The 16,405-nt window shown below is 43.0% G+C and overlaps 1 protein-coding gene across 3 annotated transcripts; it reads right to left on the bottom strand.

Annotated features, from left to right (window-relative positions):
- Nucleotides 1-2,333: 2,333 nt before the first annotated feature.
- Nucleotides 2,334-8,863, bottom strand: LOC101276268 (cyclin-dependent kinase inhibitor 2A). 3 transcript variants are annotated; one of them, XM_012534921.3, is made up of 3 exons: nt 8,372-8,863; nt 4,809-5,115; nt 2,334-2,547 (listed from the first exon to the last, which is right to left on the bottom strand). In XM_012534921.3, exons 1-3 carry the CDS (start codon nt 8,495-8,497, stop codon nt 2,522-2,524), a joined length of 459 nt encoding a protein of 152 aa, XP_012390375.1. In that variant the 5' UTR covers nt 8,498-8,863; the 3' UTR covers nt 2,334-2,521. The 3 variants fall into 3 exon arrangements, with proteins under 3 accessions (XP_012390375.1, XP_049567047.1, XP_049567048.1); XM_049711090.1 differs by having other exon boundaries at nt 8,273-8,372; XM_049711091.1 differs by lacking the exon at nt 8,372-8,863 and adding an exon at nt 8,081-8,248.
- Between the last annotated feature and the right edge of the window lie 7,542 nt (nt 8,864-16,405).

The raw sequence follows: 16,405 nt of genomic DNA, 5'->3' as shown, positions 1-16,405 counted from the left end.
TTGTTAATCAACTCTACTCCAATATAAAATACAAAGTTAAAAATAAATAAAACATAGAGGTAAATCTTTGTGACCTTGGGTTTGGTAATGGAGTCTTGGATATGACACCAAAAGCATAAGCAACAAACAAAAAAAACAAAATTAATTAGGCTTCATCAAAACTAAAATCTTTTGTGCATAAAAGGACACTCTCGGGACTTCCCTGGTGGTGCAGTGGATAAGACTCTGCGCTCCCAATGCTGGGGGACCGGGGTTTGATCACTGGTCAGGGAACTAGATCCCACATGCATACCTCAACTAAGAGTTTGCATGACACAACTAAGGAGCCCATGTGCCGCAAGTAAGGAGCCCCCTTGCTGCAACTAAGAGGACTGCTACAACTAAGGAGCCCCCCTGCAGCAATTAAGACCTGGCACGACCAATAAATAAATATTTTTTAAATAAAAAGGACACTATCAGTAAAGTGAAATTACAGCAGATACAATGAAAGAAAATATTTATGAATCATATATTTGATAAGGATCTAGTATCTATAATATACAAAGATTTCATACAACTTAACAGCAAAAAGAAAAGCAACCCAGTTTTTAAATGGACAAAGGACGTGGAGACACATTTCTCCTAAGAAAATATACAAATTACCAATAAACACAGGAAAAGATACTCAACATCTGTAGTCATTAAGGAAATGTAAATCAAACCCACAATGAGTTACCACTTCATACTCACTAGGATGGCTTCTAAAAAACAACAACAACAACAGAAAATAACAAGTGCTATTAAGGATGTGGAGATATTGCAATTCTTGTACATTGCTGGTAGGAATGTTTAATAGTGCAGCTGCTGTGGAAAACAGTTTGGCAGTTCCACAAAAAGTTTAAATTATTATTATATGACCTAGCAATTCCACTCCTAGGTATATACCCCCGAAATTGAAAACAAGTATCCAAAAAAATACTGGTATACAAACGTTCACAGCACTATTCACAAAAGCCAAAAGGTAGAAACAACCCAAACGTTCATTACCAGATGACAAGATAAACAATGGAATATTATTCGGCCATAAGAAGGAGTGCTACATGCTACAACATGGATAGACCTCAAAAAAAAGTATGCTAAGTGAAAGAAGACAGACACAAAAGGCAACATATTGTATGATTCCACTTACCATCAAGTGTCCAGAATAGGTAAATCCATAGAGACAATAGATTAGTGGTTGCCAGGGTCTGGGGACAGGGAGGATCTAATGAATATGCTTAATGGGTATGGGGTCGCCTTTGGGGATGATGAAAATGTTTTGGAACTAGATAAATGGCGATGGTTGCACAACATTGTGAGTGTACTAATGCCATTGAATTACACCCTTTAAAATTGTTAATCTTATGTGAATTTCACTTCAATAAGCAACGGAGACTGAGGCAGCCCCAGCTGAAGTTGGAGCTACGTTCTTGCAACATCCCTGCTCTGGCAAAGAAGCGCGGAGCTGCTTTTGTCTTGGGTGGCATTCAGAGCCACAATCTCACAGCCCGCCGCTGTCGAATTCCGGGGCGCTGGGCCGGCCTGGAGGACCAGCTCACGCAGGCCCCAGCGGGATGCAGAACTCTGCGCGTGGTTGTGGGTCACGTTCTGCAGGCTCCGCCACCTATTATTGGCTGTGACGCTTTGTGCAAAATACCCAAAACCTTACTTACGGGGCTCGGATTCTGGAGCCAGGTAAGTAAGGGAAGTCTCAATCTGAGGTCTCCCTGGAGTTTCCATTTATCACTTTTTACCCCTTTTCATCGATCTAAAGTCCCAGCTTTTGACATTTCATTATCTGAAATCCGAATGTGTCTTATCAACCTATGGTATGCACTCTTACCTGCAGCGTTTTTCTTTCTAAGAGGTATGTGAAACGATGGTGAGTCTCAGAAACAATGCTGTATCGGCGATTCAATGAAATAGGCCTTAAAATTTCTAGTTATGTGTTGTGTGCTTTTTAGTTGATGTCCCTAGCCCTGTCCAGGAACATCTGTTCCCCCCGCCCCCCCAACTATACCCCTGGTAAGGTGCCATAATAGGTGCTCAATAAATGTTGACTGAGTGAACGGAAAGAACCCTATTTGTTTTAAAATTTTTTGCGCCTTGGCTCTGCCCCTTGCGGGCAGTTTGACACAAGAAGCGTCACATAATCCATTTAAGCTTCGTTTTCCTAGTTCACAAAATGGCTGTAATATCCTCAGCGCCTGGCGGGTGCGAGGCTCGAAAGAGGAAGTGCCCGCTTAGATGTGTTCCCAGAGCCTGAGTACTGACTCCCGAAAACTCCAACACGATGAAAAGACAAGAACAGTGTCGGGTTTTGTTTTTTTTTTTAATTTTATAGCAAAATTTAAGGGAAGGAAGGGGGAGGCAGTTCCAATTTTTAAAAAGCGTTATTTGATGAATTGGAACTACGCAGGGAAGACAGATACGGTGGGGGTAGTTCTTGTATTCAAACTTCGACGACTGAAGATCAAATACGTAGTCGAAGTGTCTCTAGATTTCAAGGATTCTTTAGGGCGGGATTGTCTGTAGACGGCAGAAAGAAAAAAGACATTAGAAACCAGAAGTCAAAGACGTGCGACCCCTCCCTCCTCTATCGCAACCCCCCACTGGCTATGCAGACACAGCTTCTTAACATCCACCAACCCTCAGCCCAGCGTCTGTCTAGGGAGTCTGGACCCTCCCAGCCGCCGCCGCACTCTCGAGCCTTCCCGATCTCGCAGCGCGTCCGCTTGACCCGCCGGGCTGTTCCGGGCTCGCCAGGCCGCTCCCGCTCTCGGGACGCGCCCGACGAGGGCAGGGAGAGAGCAGCCGCGCAACTTGCGGGGTTGCGAGAACCAAGCAGGTCTATAACGAGTGCCAAGTTGTTTGCCACACATAATGCCAGGCGACTGGAGGTGAAGGGGTCGCTTTGCCCTTCGAACGTCCCCAGGTATCTCTTGCACCTGACGCACAGCGATTCGGCGAACTCGCATAACCAGAGAGCACCTCAGTCTCAGGGGCGCTCCGCAGTGTGAGAACCTTTCGTTCCAGTCGTATCTTCTTTCCCAGACCCTATCTCCCAAACCTGCTAATGGCTTCCTAACGTTTCTAGAACAAAATCCATGTTTTGACCTAACATCCTTTTTTTTTTTTTTGACTTACAGGGCCACTACTACGTTATCTGGCCTCTGCCCTCCTCTTTGATCTCGTGTACTCGCTCCAGCTGGCCTTTGGGTCCTCTTAAACTGTCACGCTCTTTTTCATGTAAGTTTTTGCACTCGAGTTTCTCTGCCTCCCGTGGCTAATCTCTTCTCATGACTCAGGTTCTCTGACCACTCTTAAGATAGTCTCCCCGCCTATTCACACTTCACTCTTATCCACCACATCGGTTTTACAAACTCACTCTTCGAAATACAGTTATATTGCTTAAAAATCTACTTCCCAGAATGTAAGCTCTATGAGGGCAGGATTCCCATTTTGTCCTATTCACTTTTGTGTCTGATCTAGAACGGGGCTGATCACGCAAGTAGGAACTTAAAAAATAGGAAGGAAGGAAGGGAGGGAGGAAGGGAAGGAGGGAGGGATGGTGTGTACCTGGGTTAAATATCTTAGGTTTGATTATTCATTTGCCTGTGGCCCAACTCGATCATCTAAATCCTTCTCTTCAGCTCTTCCCAGTTCTTGCTCCGCCCAACAGCCCTGTGATTGGCCCCTAGTCCTATGCCGCATTCCATACGGAAGCTTCAGCTGGAGGAGAGAGAGGGTGGCAGGCTAAAGGAGATATGGGTGCCTCTCACACCCAAGGCCTAGCACTCAAGACATCTCCCAAAGGTCCAGAGCAAGCCTTTCTACTCTGTCCTCCTAGGCTCGCCTAAGGCACAGGGAGCCTAGTGCCCCAGTTCTGAGCCAAAATACGATAGATTTCAGTCTCTTCGAAGTCAGGGTTTACCTTAAATTTTCGCGTAATTTCATATATTGCTATAGATAGGTAGGTAGGTAGGTAGGTAGATAGATAGATAGGTAGATAAAATGATTCCCCCTTCAGAAAAAAGTCAGAGTAAAGTTGGTACTTTAAGCAGGTAGGAGTGAGGTGGGGGAAATGGGCCAAGGGAAAAGAAGTCCTCGTGGTCGTAGGAAAAGGGAAGGAGGTCCACATATCCATCATAACAGAATGCTTAAGAGAGGGAAAAGCTTAAGAGAGTCTCTGTTTCTCAGAGAGTACAGCGAATCCCAGTGTGCAGACTGCGAGAGTTGGCGAGGTCTCCATCCCAGTCGCCCTCAGAACCCACTGGGGGAGCTCTGAAAAACTCCACCGCATAGAGCGGAAGGTCGGATTTAGCAGAGTTTTGCAATAGAGCCGGGAATGATAGATCTCTGCCAGATGATGCCACGCGCAGTTGGCTTTGGAAATTCCAGGGTTGGTTCAGCGACCTTGTTAAACTAGTGGGGAAACTGGGGGCCGTTGAAAGGATGCTGCTAGCCAGCTAATTTGCAGGAAGAGGGGCCACTAGACCTCTAGCCTCCGGAGTGCTCAATTTTCCACCGTCTGGTTCTCAAGTGTTTAGGGGATGGGAGGCACGGTTTATGGGATGGGCTTTAACGTGCGACAGTCCATCTTGGGCTATTTCCCGTCTGCAGTCCTAACGAGGCAGCGCGATCGGGAGACTGGAGTTGTCCCACGGGTTGGCAGGGTGAGCTGAGGTAGGACCAAATACCCTAGTCTCCTGGGCCCAACTTTCTCTTCCGAAAAGTGAGTGCGCTGGGCTGCGGAAGCTGAGTTCAAACTCGTGGATCAGCCACCTCACCTGCGGGACCTTCCGCGGAGTCTGCGCGGGCGTGGCTCCCGCCTTCGGTGCCCCCTGCAGCCGCGCGCAGGTAGCGGGCGACGTCGCGGTGGCCCCGCTCCTCAGCCAGGTCCACGGGCAGGCGGCCCCAGGCGTCGCGCACGTCCAGCCGCGCCCCGGCTCGGTGCAGCGCCACCAACGTGTCCAGGAAGCCCTCCCGGGCGGCGTCGTGCACGGGTCGGGTGAGGGTGGCGGGGTCCGCGCAGTTGGGGTCCGCACCGTGGAGCAGCAGCAGCTCGGCCACGCGGGCGCTGCCCATCATCATGACCTGCCGGAGAGAGCAGAGCGGTCAGGACCGGGGTGGGGACAAGGGCAGGATTAAAGAAACTATTTGCGGAGCCCCCAGCCCGTGCAGACGCCCTTACAAGCCACAGGTGTCTAGTTACTACTTTCTTTCAGTTACCAGCTCGCTTAGCCAGTTCTCCTACCTATTCCATTTTCCTGTACACATTCTGTTATATTCTCCAACGTTCTGCAGGGTTCCAGCCACGCACAGAAAACTGCCAGAGTCACAGACAACAGCAAAATGGTGAGGAACAAGCTGGCTTTTACTACAGCCTAACCTCCTCTATTTTCTTCCTCATTTTGATATGAAATTATGTAAGGCTCGGAGATTTTCTATGGCTCACTGCTGTATATCCAAGCCCAGAACGTGGTAATTGTTTAAAAGCAAAAATGAAAAAAAATGACAAAAACTTAATTCTTGCAAAACTTTAAGCTACCCTTGGTTTCCCTGAACGTTAAACTTCAATTTCTTTAAGAATAAAATGAGAAAGTTTGTCTAACCAGCCCTAAAATTCCTTCTTCTGGTAAACTAAATAATGCCCCCCAAAGATGTCCACTTCCTAACACTCAAAAGCTGTGAATATATTACCTTATATGGCAAAGGGGACTTTGCAGATGTGGTTAAATTAAGGATTTTGAGGGAGATTAACTTGTATTGTCAGGGTGGGCTCAACTTAATTACATGTTTCCTTATAAAAAGGACACAGTCAGAGAGAAGATATAAGAATGGAAGCAGAGGTCAGAGAGAAGATGCAGGGGCCAAGAGCCAAGGAAAGTTGACTGTCACTAGACGTTAGAAAAGACAAGGAAATGGATTCTTCCTTAGAACTCCCAACAGGAGTGCAACCCCGTGGATCCATTTTAGACTTCTGACTTCCAGAACATAAAATAGTAAATTTATGTTGATACTAAATTTGTGGTAATTTGTTATAGCAGAAATAGGAAACTCAGACACCTTCCAAGATTACACTCTGAGAGTTCACTAAGTAGGGGGGTGCTCACCTCATTTGGCTCCTAAATAATCTTTGATACAAAGCCATTACTAAAGAGGAATTTTGAAATGGTGTTCACAATCACGGCAACCTTACAGTTTGAGTGTTACATGGTGCGTGGTGGTGGTAGACTATTCTTTTTTTAGGGTAACCATTACTTGGTTATATTAGCTAGACCATAGTGACTGTATAAAGAGGAATTACTTATTTTTAGTTACATTCTGTATTAAACACAAATTAATCTGTCCAAACCAATCGTAACAGAATCATACCAAGTTACAGTATGTTTGTTGATTCCTGTCCTGGAGAAAGTGAAACTGATTTAATTTTCAAAAAGACAGAGAGAAAATATAAGTGAACCAACTTACAGCTACAAAAAGAAAGAAAAACTAATGCAGTGCATTAGAAGAAAGAATTGTTTTAAAAGAAAAACTGGTGAAACTGTCACAATATTATTAACTACTTATTTACACTATTAGATTTCTAATAGATTATGGGTTAATTTGCAAAACAAAGGGGCCACACCCAAGGATGATGTCATAATGTTTTGGAAGCTCTACTGCAAGTGCCAGAGCTAGTACATGTCTGTACACTTCCATTCCTGTATATAATGCAAGTGAAAATATATTAGTTGGGTTGGATAAATAAAGTCCTTCATCTTAGTCATAAAATTGGTTTTAAATGTTTTATTATATGCCACAGTAACATAACATTTAAATACTTAAACAATAGCAATCCAAAGCAAAAAGAAACTTAATCAAACAAACTAATATTTATAGGGTGCCTAAGTTAACTTGATGACCTAAATTTAATTTAGTAATTAAAATTTTTCTATAAACTAAGTATTTTTCTATTAAACACAAATTTGGTTAGGGTTCAAAACTAAAATCATACCCCCTTTTGTTTATGCTTTTATCCTATTTTAAAAATGATTTAAAATTAATTATCCAACTTTCTTTTTGTATTTAAACAATAAGGTCTCATCTAACACCTTCTAGAACTCGAAGGCTGAACGCCCAGTCTGCAAGGTGCTGGCAAAATTTTAGAGATATCTAATTATGACTCAGGCATGCATTTTTTAAAAAGGACTCAATGCTTCTCTTCTACAACCATTCAACCTTTCTCTCCCCAAATCTCTCCACATTTCAAATCCCAAATAATCTCAAATTTGAAGGTATTTTAGTTTTATTTTTATATCTGTATCTAAAAGTGTGTAAATTTTATCCTGTGTAGCATAGTTTCAGGAAAGGAAGATTCACTTGTGAAATCTGTTAAGTTTCAAGTGGAGTTACTTTTCCTTTGTCTTGTTAGGCTGGAGTTTTTGCAATGTGCATTTGCTTCATATAAATTTTGTTTTTCAGAATCAGAAATCATTGTCAAAACTGGGCGTAAAACAAGGGTAGTGACTGCCAAGAAGAATGTGTCTTTAGCCTCAGATTTAGGAAGTTAGTGAAGGCGAAAAACAACAGAAAAACGAACTCAACACACCCTCACACACACAAAACTAGAGTGGGGAGGGGAGAAATGACATTTTTAAACTCTGAGGAATTGAAAACTCTCAAATAAATTAACCTATATCAAGTAAGTTTAAAATACCCAAAATGATAGGAGATACTCCCCAAGTGGTTAACTAAATTGACAGCATTATTTCAGGCAAGGTTACATTAACGTTTTTCTTCAGATATGTCTATTTCCTAACAAGCATATATTTTCCTTACTCGGTTAAAAAAAACAAACACGATGTGTAGTTACTTCTGAAAAATTTAAATCGACCTTTATTCCAACATACACAGCAGGAGATTTCCACTGAAATCCCTCCCCCCACTCCCAACAAAGAAGATGATCAGCTCCATTCCCCATTCAGTGAGTTCGGGGTTAAGTGGTCCAGCAAATCTTCCATTTCTTTAAACTCTTACCCCAAATGTTCGTCAATTTCGCATCTGATGAAGAACATACCTCGGTTTATATGAACACAAATAGGCTCTCCCCTCTAGATCTTCATACCAGTCTAGAGATCTGAACCCCACGTGCCTTTCAGTCCTCCGGTGGCTTCCTGAGCCCCCTGGGCGTCGCCGAGAGGAGGTCTCCGACTCCGACCTCCGTCTGAAAACTTCCCAGGAAGTCTCCCCTTTACCAAGAAACGCTTACCTGGTTCCGATCCACCGGCCAACCTCGTCCTTCTAAGTCGCCCGCCATCCCCCCGCCCCGCTCCGCCTCCACCTTCCCGCGGCAGGCCTGCCGACCTACCTGAATCGGGCTCCGACCGTAACGGTTCGGCGCGTGGGCCGGCGCCCCCGCCTCGAGCAGCGCTCGCACCTCGTCAGCCCGGCCCCGGGCGGCGGCGGTGGCCAGCCAGTCAGCCGAGGTCTCCATGCTGCTCCCCAACGCTCGCCCCTCGCTCCCTCACTCTCCCTCTCCCGCCTCCTTGGAGTGCAGGCGGCCCGCCCCGGCCGCCCGGGAGCAGCCCGCCCCTCCTTTTCCCTCCTCCAGGGCCCGCGGAAGCGGCCCCCAGACTCCGCTCCTCGACTCCTCCCGCGGACTCTTTCCACCCCGGAGAGCGCCCTCCACGCGTTCTTCCAGGAGGCGCCTTTTGCTCCCAACGCGCTGCAAATGAGACACCTCTGAATGGGCCCCACTTCATGCCTCCGCAGTCACGAGTCCTCCGCCCGCCCGCCTGGGGGCACCGGCCGGAAGCGGTCCGCCCCTGGAGCGCGGCGGAGCCCCGGCTGGAGGGCACCCAGGGCCCTCCCACCTGCCCCCCTCCCCGCGTCCCCCGCGCCCTCCTCCCAGCGCTGCGCCCCCACCCCCAGCAGAGGCGCACGCGCAGCTCTGAGCGAGTTCGTTCCACCAAAGCGAAATTCCTTGCGTGTACACCCTGCCTGGCATTAGAGAGCTGCACGGGATTCCTAACTGCCAAGTTCGAACCAATGTGTTTGGTGTCCTAGGCAAAGTATTGCTTCCTCTTTTAATCAGAAGAAACGGCCAGCCTGTCCTCGCGGTAAGAGCCGAGGATCGATATCACCCATGCCACCATGAGCCTTCCCTTCTTTCAGACGACACACTCCCCCTCCAACACTCAGCACTTGGGTATCGCGCGCTGGCTCTGCTATGCCAGAAATTCTAGCTCAAACGTTCATTTTGGAGAGTGGGCTCACCCGCCAGCCTGTGCCTCCCTCCCTCCACACACATGAAAACGGATGTCGGGAGAGAGCGTTTCCGAGGCTTACACAATGCCTGGTACTAGTGCCTAGTATACGGGCTGGCTCCGAGAAGATGAGGTCTATTTAACAGGGATGGTGGAGATTTCTGCCTATAAGCAGATAGGAAAGTGGCAAGGGAGTCACTGGGCTGATAGGCTCCGTTCTTAATAAATAATTCCTCCTAGACCAGAAAAAGTGCTCAGCGCTCTAGGGGCAGAGTTGCATTCAGAGTTGATTCAGAGACCAGGCTCACACACTGTCCTGGCGCCGCTTCTGTCCCTCCCCCTACACCTCTCCTTCCTACTGGAAAAACCTTAAAATTTTCTTAGTTATAAAATGCGGGGGGGGGGGGATAAGAGTCGTCCCTACTTCACAGGACTGTTCTGAGTTTTAAATGAATTGATATACGCATAAGTATTTAGAACAGTGTCACACATCCTAAGCTAATGCCTGTTAGCTCTTAAATTATCCATTTTGAGGATTCTTTTGCAATCCTGTTATGAGACACAAAGAAGAAAATGCTTCGGGTAGAATTATCCATATTATATAAAAGGGAAGGCAAGAAGACCTTAATCACCGAAACAATGATAGACATCCTCCAAAAGCCGACATATTTAATGAAAAGTTTAACAGAATGAAGAGGATAATAAGCAAAAGAAAATCCAAGTTTCTAATTTATCCTGTGGTTATTACACACACACACACACATATATATACATATATATATACACACACACCACACACACACATATATATACTTTTTTAAAAGACTGGGTTGCTCAGGCTTTGCAGATGCCTTAATCACATGCTTCATCTGTCTACTACATAACCCAGCTCTATTTTAAAAGTTATGTTTCAGTACCTGCTTGACTCTTTTTTTTTAACATCTTTATTGGAGTATAATTGCTTTACAATGGTGTGTTAGTTTCTACTTTATAACAAAGTGAATCAGCTATACATATATCCCCATATCTCCTCCCTCTTGCTTCTCCCTCCCACCCTCCCTATCCCGCCCCTCTAGGTGGTCACAAAGCACCGAGCTGATCTCCCTGTGCTATGCGGCTGCTTCCCACTAGCTATCTATTTTACATTTGGTAGTGTATATATGTCCATGCCACTCTCTCACTTTGTCCCAGCTTACCCTTCCCCCTCCCCGTGTCCTCAAGTCCATTCTCTACGTCTGTGTCTTTATTCCTTTCCTGCCCCTAGGTTCTTCAGAACCTTTTTTAAGATCCCATATATATGCTTTAGCATACGGTATTCGGTTTTTCTCTTTCTGACTTACTTCACTCCGTATGACAGACTTGACTCCTCCTGAAGACCCAGAATACCTGACTGTACTTTCAGTTGCTGTTAGATTAGGCAACACATGAAGTTTTAAGTGATGCCAATTAAAACACTTATGGGGTATCAAATCCATTATAAAAATCCATCACTGTGCCATTTATATTTTCCTCCTGGCACCTCTCAATCATTAGGGCAACAATGGTGTGGAAAATTCAAACTGTGGTAGAGAACATAAAATTCTTTTAATGTAGCTTAAGGTATTGTATCATGGGGGAGGGGAAAATAGCCGTTGTGGTGATGGGATGGAGGGAACAGATTTCCCTTGTAATATGTCCGGCTTTTTGGACTAATATCAAAATTAGTTCTCATCACTAAAATGATGTTTCCTAATCTTAGGGCAGGGAGAGTAGGCCCTTTGGAGAACCTGTTGAAAGCTATATATCCTCTCCTCAAAAAATAAAGTATGCAATTTTATTTAAAAAGTGTGTTCACTGGCACATATAACTTTTAGGGAATTCAGAAATTCTTCTAAAACTCAACTATAGATTCCTACATCAGGAACTCTTTAAACTCTCATACAATATATTGGACGGTTACTAGAGGAAATGGGTGATAAAACCATATAAAAACATCCCTTGGATGCGTTATATACAGACATGGAGATTGACTTTCTTCAAGAGCAGGTTTTAGACATGTATGCATTAGCTCCAGCACTTACAGTTGAGTTCCCCAAAGATTATGGTATCATTGAGTATGGCCCCTTTGTTCTGGAAGTTGATCCCATACTCCACTGGAAATCTTGTGTAAATAAGTAGTTAATAATAGTATGAAAGCTTTCCTAGTTTTTCTTTTAAAGAACTACCAAACTCCCAATTTACTCATGTATATCAGCTCAGACCTGAGGGGAAAATCCTCAGAAGAAATAAAATATAAAGCCCAGGATCCTGGTGCTGGTTATCCCAGTCTCAGATTCCCCACGTGTAAAATGGAGTCATAATATATTTCATGGAATGATAAAATAAGGCGATGTATGTCAAAAAGCTTCCAAAATTCTAAAGTTTGTTGGTTATTTACATTACCCTCCTCAAACTTTCTTTCTTCTCTTCTTCCCTGAGGATGTCATGGCCTTATTTAGGTTTGTGCTGTGTTGGCAGTTTTGAAAATCTATACTATGAAATAAAAACCTGTCTCAATTCTGATCAGTTTTTTAAGATTATTCATTTAAAAAAATGAATGTTCATTCAACAAGCTCACAGGTTAAAGGTAGAGTGCAGGGGGTGGGTAGAAGATGTTAAACATATGGGCTTGAGTTGGAATGCCTGGGTTCAGATCTAGACTTTTCACTTAATTGCTCTATAACAAAGTAACTTAATGTACGTGGACCTCAGTTTTTTCATTTGTATAACTGGGATAATAGTACTCGCCTCAAAGAGTTGTTGTAGGGATTAAATGATGCATTATGTGTAATGTGTGTAGAAGAGCAAAGGGAAACAGAGGATGACACAAGAAAATGCAAATGGAACCAAATTCATTCTGGTGGCTTAGGCAAAGTCTTCATGGATGCTGGAAGCTCACCTTAGTCTTGAAAAGTGTAGGAGTATAAAGATGGAAAAGAAGAAGAAAGATGTTCCAGGCAGAAGTGAGAGCAAAGAAGTTTGGGAAAACTGAAAGTAATTTACTGGGATGCATGGTGAGAAACCGGAAAAATAAACTTCTGGAAGGAAAGCCTGCAAAGGCGTCTGCTAAGTGCTGCTCAGAGTGTCAGGAGGAAAACCAGGAGTGAATGGGATGCCGAGGAAGTGGGGACGCTCTGTGCAGGCTACTCTTTCGCAGGTTAGCTGTGATAGCTCAAGTCAGTGAGTGGTGAGGGGAGGCAGAGGGAAGGTGCAAGAGGCCTGAGCACACACGTACCCTAAAGGAAAAGTGCCAGGTGACAGGAAGAACAGTTAGGAGAGAGAAAAAAAAGAGAAACTGAGGACATAGGCAAGATAGGGTATTTCTGAGGACCTGAGCCATCTAAAAAGTAAGGAAGCAAAGGAATATAAGGCACAGGGAGTCATCACAAATTTGGATGCAGGAGATTCAGCTAGATTTGAGAAGGGAGAAAAGGTCAGGGCAGGGAGGAAGTTGAAACACTTCCTTCCATGAACAAAGAGGCTGGCTTGTTTTCAGTGATGATAAGATGGTGGGCTAGGAAGTGAGAGTGCTGAAGGTTTAGGATATGTTATGAGGAAAGAGGGATGGGCTAAGTCAGACTTAGAAGGCTTTTCATCAGCCTGGAGAACCCAGCTGAGGGTCGGTGACACTAGAGGGGCACCTGACTCTTTAAATTAAAGGAAGCCTTGCAATGGTGCTCCTGTGACCCTACAAATCCAAGAATAGTATTCTAGATGTGAACATTAATTCAACACATCACCAGAAAGAGAAAGAAAGACATTTGAGAAGGTAGTATTCTGAAATTTTCTGGTTCTTACAAGGCACTGCAGGATTGGCAAGGTATGATATGCATAATATGCAAATACATCATATGTAAACTAACATCATTTTATGAGGAAAATAAAGGGTATTGGATAAACAGCTCTGAACTGGGACCAAGTGACAGTCCTGATTTGACTGTCTATCAACATGCTTTTTGATTGTGAAATCCTTTGAGGCTATTCTTAGCTTCAACGTCCATATCCTTAAAATGGACTCTATCTTGCTCTACCTTTATATCTCATGAGGTTATTATATCAAGTGAGGCAATACACACAAAAGCATACATCTGTTTACCATATTTAATATTAGTATTGTTATAAAAGAATTGTTCAAAATATAGTTTGAGGTTAAAAATAAAATATATATAGAATACCTCTGGACAGATATAGAAAAGTCTGTTAACTGTGGGGAGAAGAAATGGGGAACTGGGATGGGCATGTGATTTTCTTGTCACACTCTACAACTTGTATTGTTTGGATTTTGTACTATATGTATATATTAGCCATATAATTAATTAAGTAAACATAATACATTTTATTAGACAAATAAGCATTGAGCATTGCTTTTCTGAAAACCATCATTCATAACCTTATTTGACAAAGAGTAACTGAGTTCATACTATATGTCAGGCACTTGGCTTTAAGTTGTGTATACAAAAAAAGAAGGGTCCTTAGTCAAGAGGGTAAATTGGTAGCAACCATCGACATGTTTGATTCTCTGGAGGAGGAAGTTGGTCTGGAATTGGAATGCACGCTTTAGGGGAGCCTACATTAACAGTATAGGAGAAGGAGGATGCACTCTGACAACTGACAATTCAGACCTGTGTTACCAGGAAAAAGATGTTGCATTTCAGGGTCTGGAGAGGATCCAATAATTAACAAGACCTCCTTAGGAAATAGCTTATCAGAGCAGGTATGCTCTGTTAATGGAGCTTCTGGACATAGCTGGGTTAAGCCTGAATAGATGGGCTCTAGGGTGGAATGCTGGGTGCGGTAGAGGATTTGAAGACTAAAGCAACGGAAGAATAATTTCATGTACCCCTTTTAATATAGAAAGAGTTGCCAAAGTAAAGACCACAGGCCTAGCTCCACCACCGACTTTATTACCTTGAGAAAGTAATACTTTATTCTGGCTTTGATATCTGCATCTACAAAGTGGGCATAATAACAACTGTACCTCAAGAGATAGTTGTTCAGCTAAGAAAAGTGCCCCTCAAAGTGCCCCTGGGTAAGAATTCTAAGGGCTCAGTGTCCGATCTGGGTATTTTAAATGGGAAGGAAGGACTTTCTTGGGTGAAAAATGGCAACAAATGCAAGGTTTTCCTTTAATTATTTATTTTTCCACAAGGATAAAAGGTAACTTTAACAAAAAGGGAGACCTCTGAGAAAAAGAGCAGACCTCTGTCACAGGTTAGTTAAGACACAGGAATGTGCCCCCAGGGATTAGATCTTTGGAAAATTCAAGATGGAGGATATTTTCTTTACCTTTTTACTATTCTCTAACTAAATATAATACAGCACAATTATTGAGTATCTGCTACGAATAAGGCACTCTTTTAGGGACTCTATGATAGCTCTTTTCACTTTCACTCAGTTATTGTAAAATTTATCTTCCTGCTCAAACAGGATTTGGGCAAAGAGCACAAAACTCAAAATCCCTTTAACTTACTATAAACCTGATACATAATTATAGGTAAGTCCTAATTTTTCAGTCTTATTTTCCAAAGTATTAACTGGGTATAGAATCTGTAGTATCTATCATCATCTTCCCAAGATCATTTTGAGGATAACTTGTTATATAGCAGATGTCTTTTCTAAATTGTGTGCAAAACAAATGTAATTTTAAATCTATGTAAGGAGTTTACTCTTAAAAATATCTCTAGAGTGGAGTCTTGTGAAATGAGGAACCTTTGAAGCTCATGAAAACAATCACTCCCTAACTCAATTGTTTTGTAAATGTCTGTTTTTGTTTGTTGAGAAGTTTCTTTTGTTGAATTACTTATGCCTATTTGTGGCTACTTGGCCAGTTGAAAAAAACTAAAAGACTAGCACTGTGTGTGTGTGTGTGTGTGTGTGTGTGTGTGTGTGTGTGTGTGTCTCTCTCTCTCTCTCTCTCTCTCTCTTTATGTATATATGGTATGTATATATATATATATATCTCAATAGATACAGTATGTATTTGTGTGCATACGTGCATAATTTGTTTACATGCACAGATATGGAGAATTAGAATTAGCCTCATCCTGAGGGAAAAAATAAGTAAAGCATATAATTACAGGAGAGAGACAGACAGAAACAGAAACAATAGAAAATGCATTCAAAGTTGCCAGCAAAATCATAATGGCTACCATTTATTGAACCCCAACTATGTGATAAGCATTAAGCAGCTTTACATATGTCATTTCCCATGACTGTCCTGTGGAATACAGAGTAGTATCCTTTCTTCATTAATTAGAAAAGAAGCCCAGAGTGCTTAAGTCATAAGATACAAGGAGATGGAGTCCAAGCTCAAGGTTCCCAGTTCTGTCTGAGAGGTGCACACTCTCCCCACTATGTTTCCCTGCTGATTGATTTGTACAGGACATGGTGGACAACTCAGCAATGCTTTCTTTTCTTTGAGAACTGTGCCATCAGGCAGGTTGTAAATTCTGGACCCAAGGTGACAGGATTTCCACCTTCGGGAATTACTGTGCTTCTGTGTGATTATTCTTGGATAATCATACACATAGTGATAGAAATTTGGATCTTGAAGTCCCTCAAAGTGACTTAATCCAGTCCTCTCATTTTTGAATGATTTTTTCCTGATTATAGTTCACATATGTAAAAAAATGTAAGAAATGAGCTTCATAAAGAAAATGAAAAATTATACTACACGGAAACAATAACATTTTGAAATATTTCCTTCCTGTCTTTTATCCTTGCTCAGTGCTTGTGGATATAATACAATTTTGAAATGAGTTTTTCCTTTCACTCATCATTAGAGCATTTTCCCAAATTCTCCAAAATTGCTTTATAAACACTACTTTTAATAGCTACAACATACTCCACTGGGGAAAAAAAGCTCCAGTTTACCTACTGATGCTCCTGTTGTCATATATTTAAGGTGTTTCTAATTGCTACAACAAATAGTACTGCAGGTTTTCAAAGAATCTAAGTCTTGTGACACATATTGAAAAATTGTTTTTCATAAAGCTACCCCTATGATTTATAGATAAGGAAATGGAGGGGTGTGCATTGCCATGGTTACCCAGCAAATAAGTGTTTCCTGCAGGTCTTAAACCCAGTCCTCTCTTCATGTTCTATGGCCACAGCTACTT

This window comes from Orcinus orca, chromosome 6 (genome assembly GCF_937001465.1).
Source record: "Orcinus orca chromosome 6, mOrcOrc1.1, whole genome shotgun sequence".
NCBI lineage: Eukaryota > Metazoa > Chordata > Mammalia > Artiodactyla > Delphinidae > Orcinus > Orcinus orca.
This window is presented reverse-complemented; position numbering and strand designations above follow the sequence as displayed.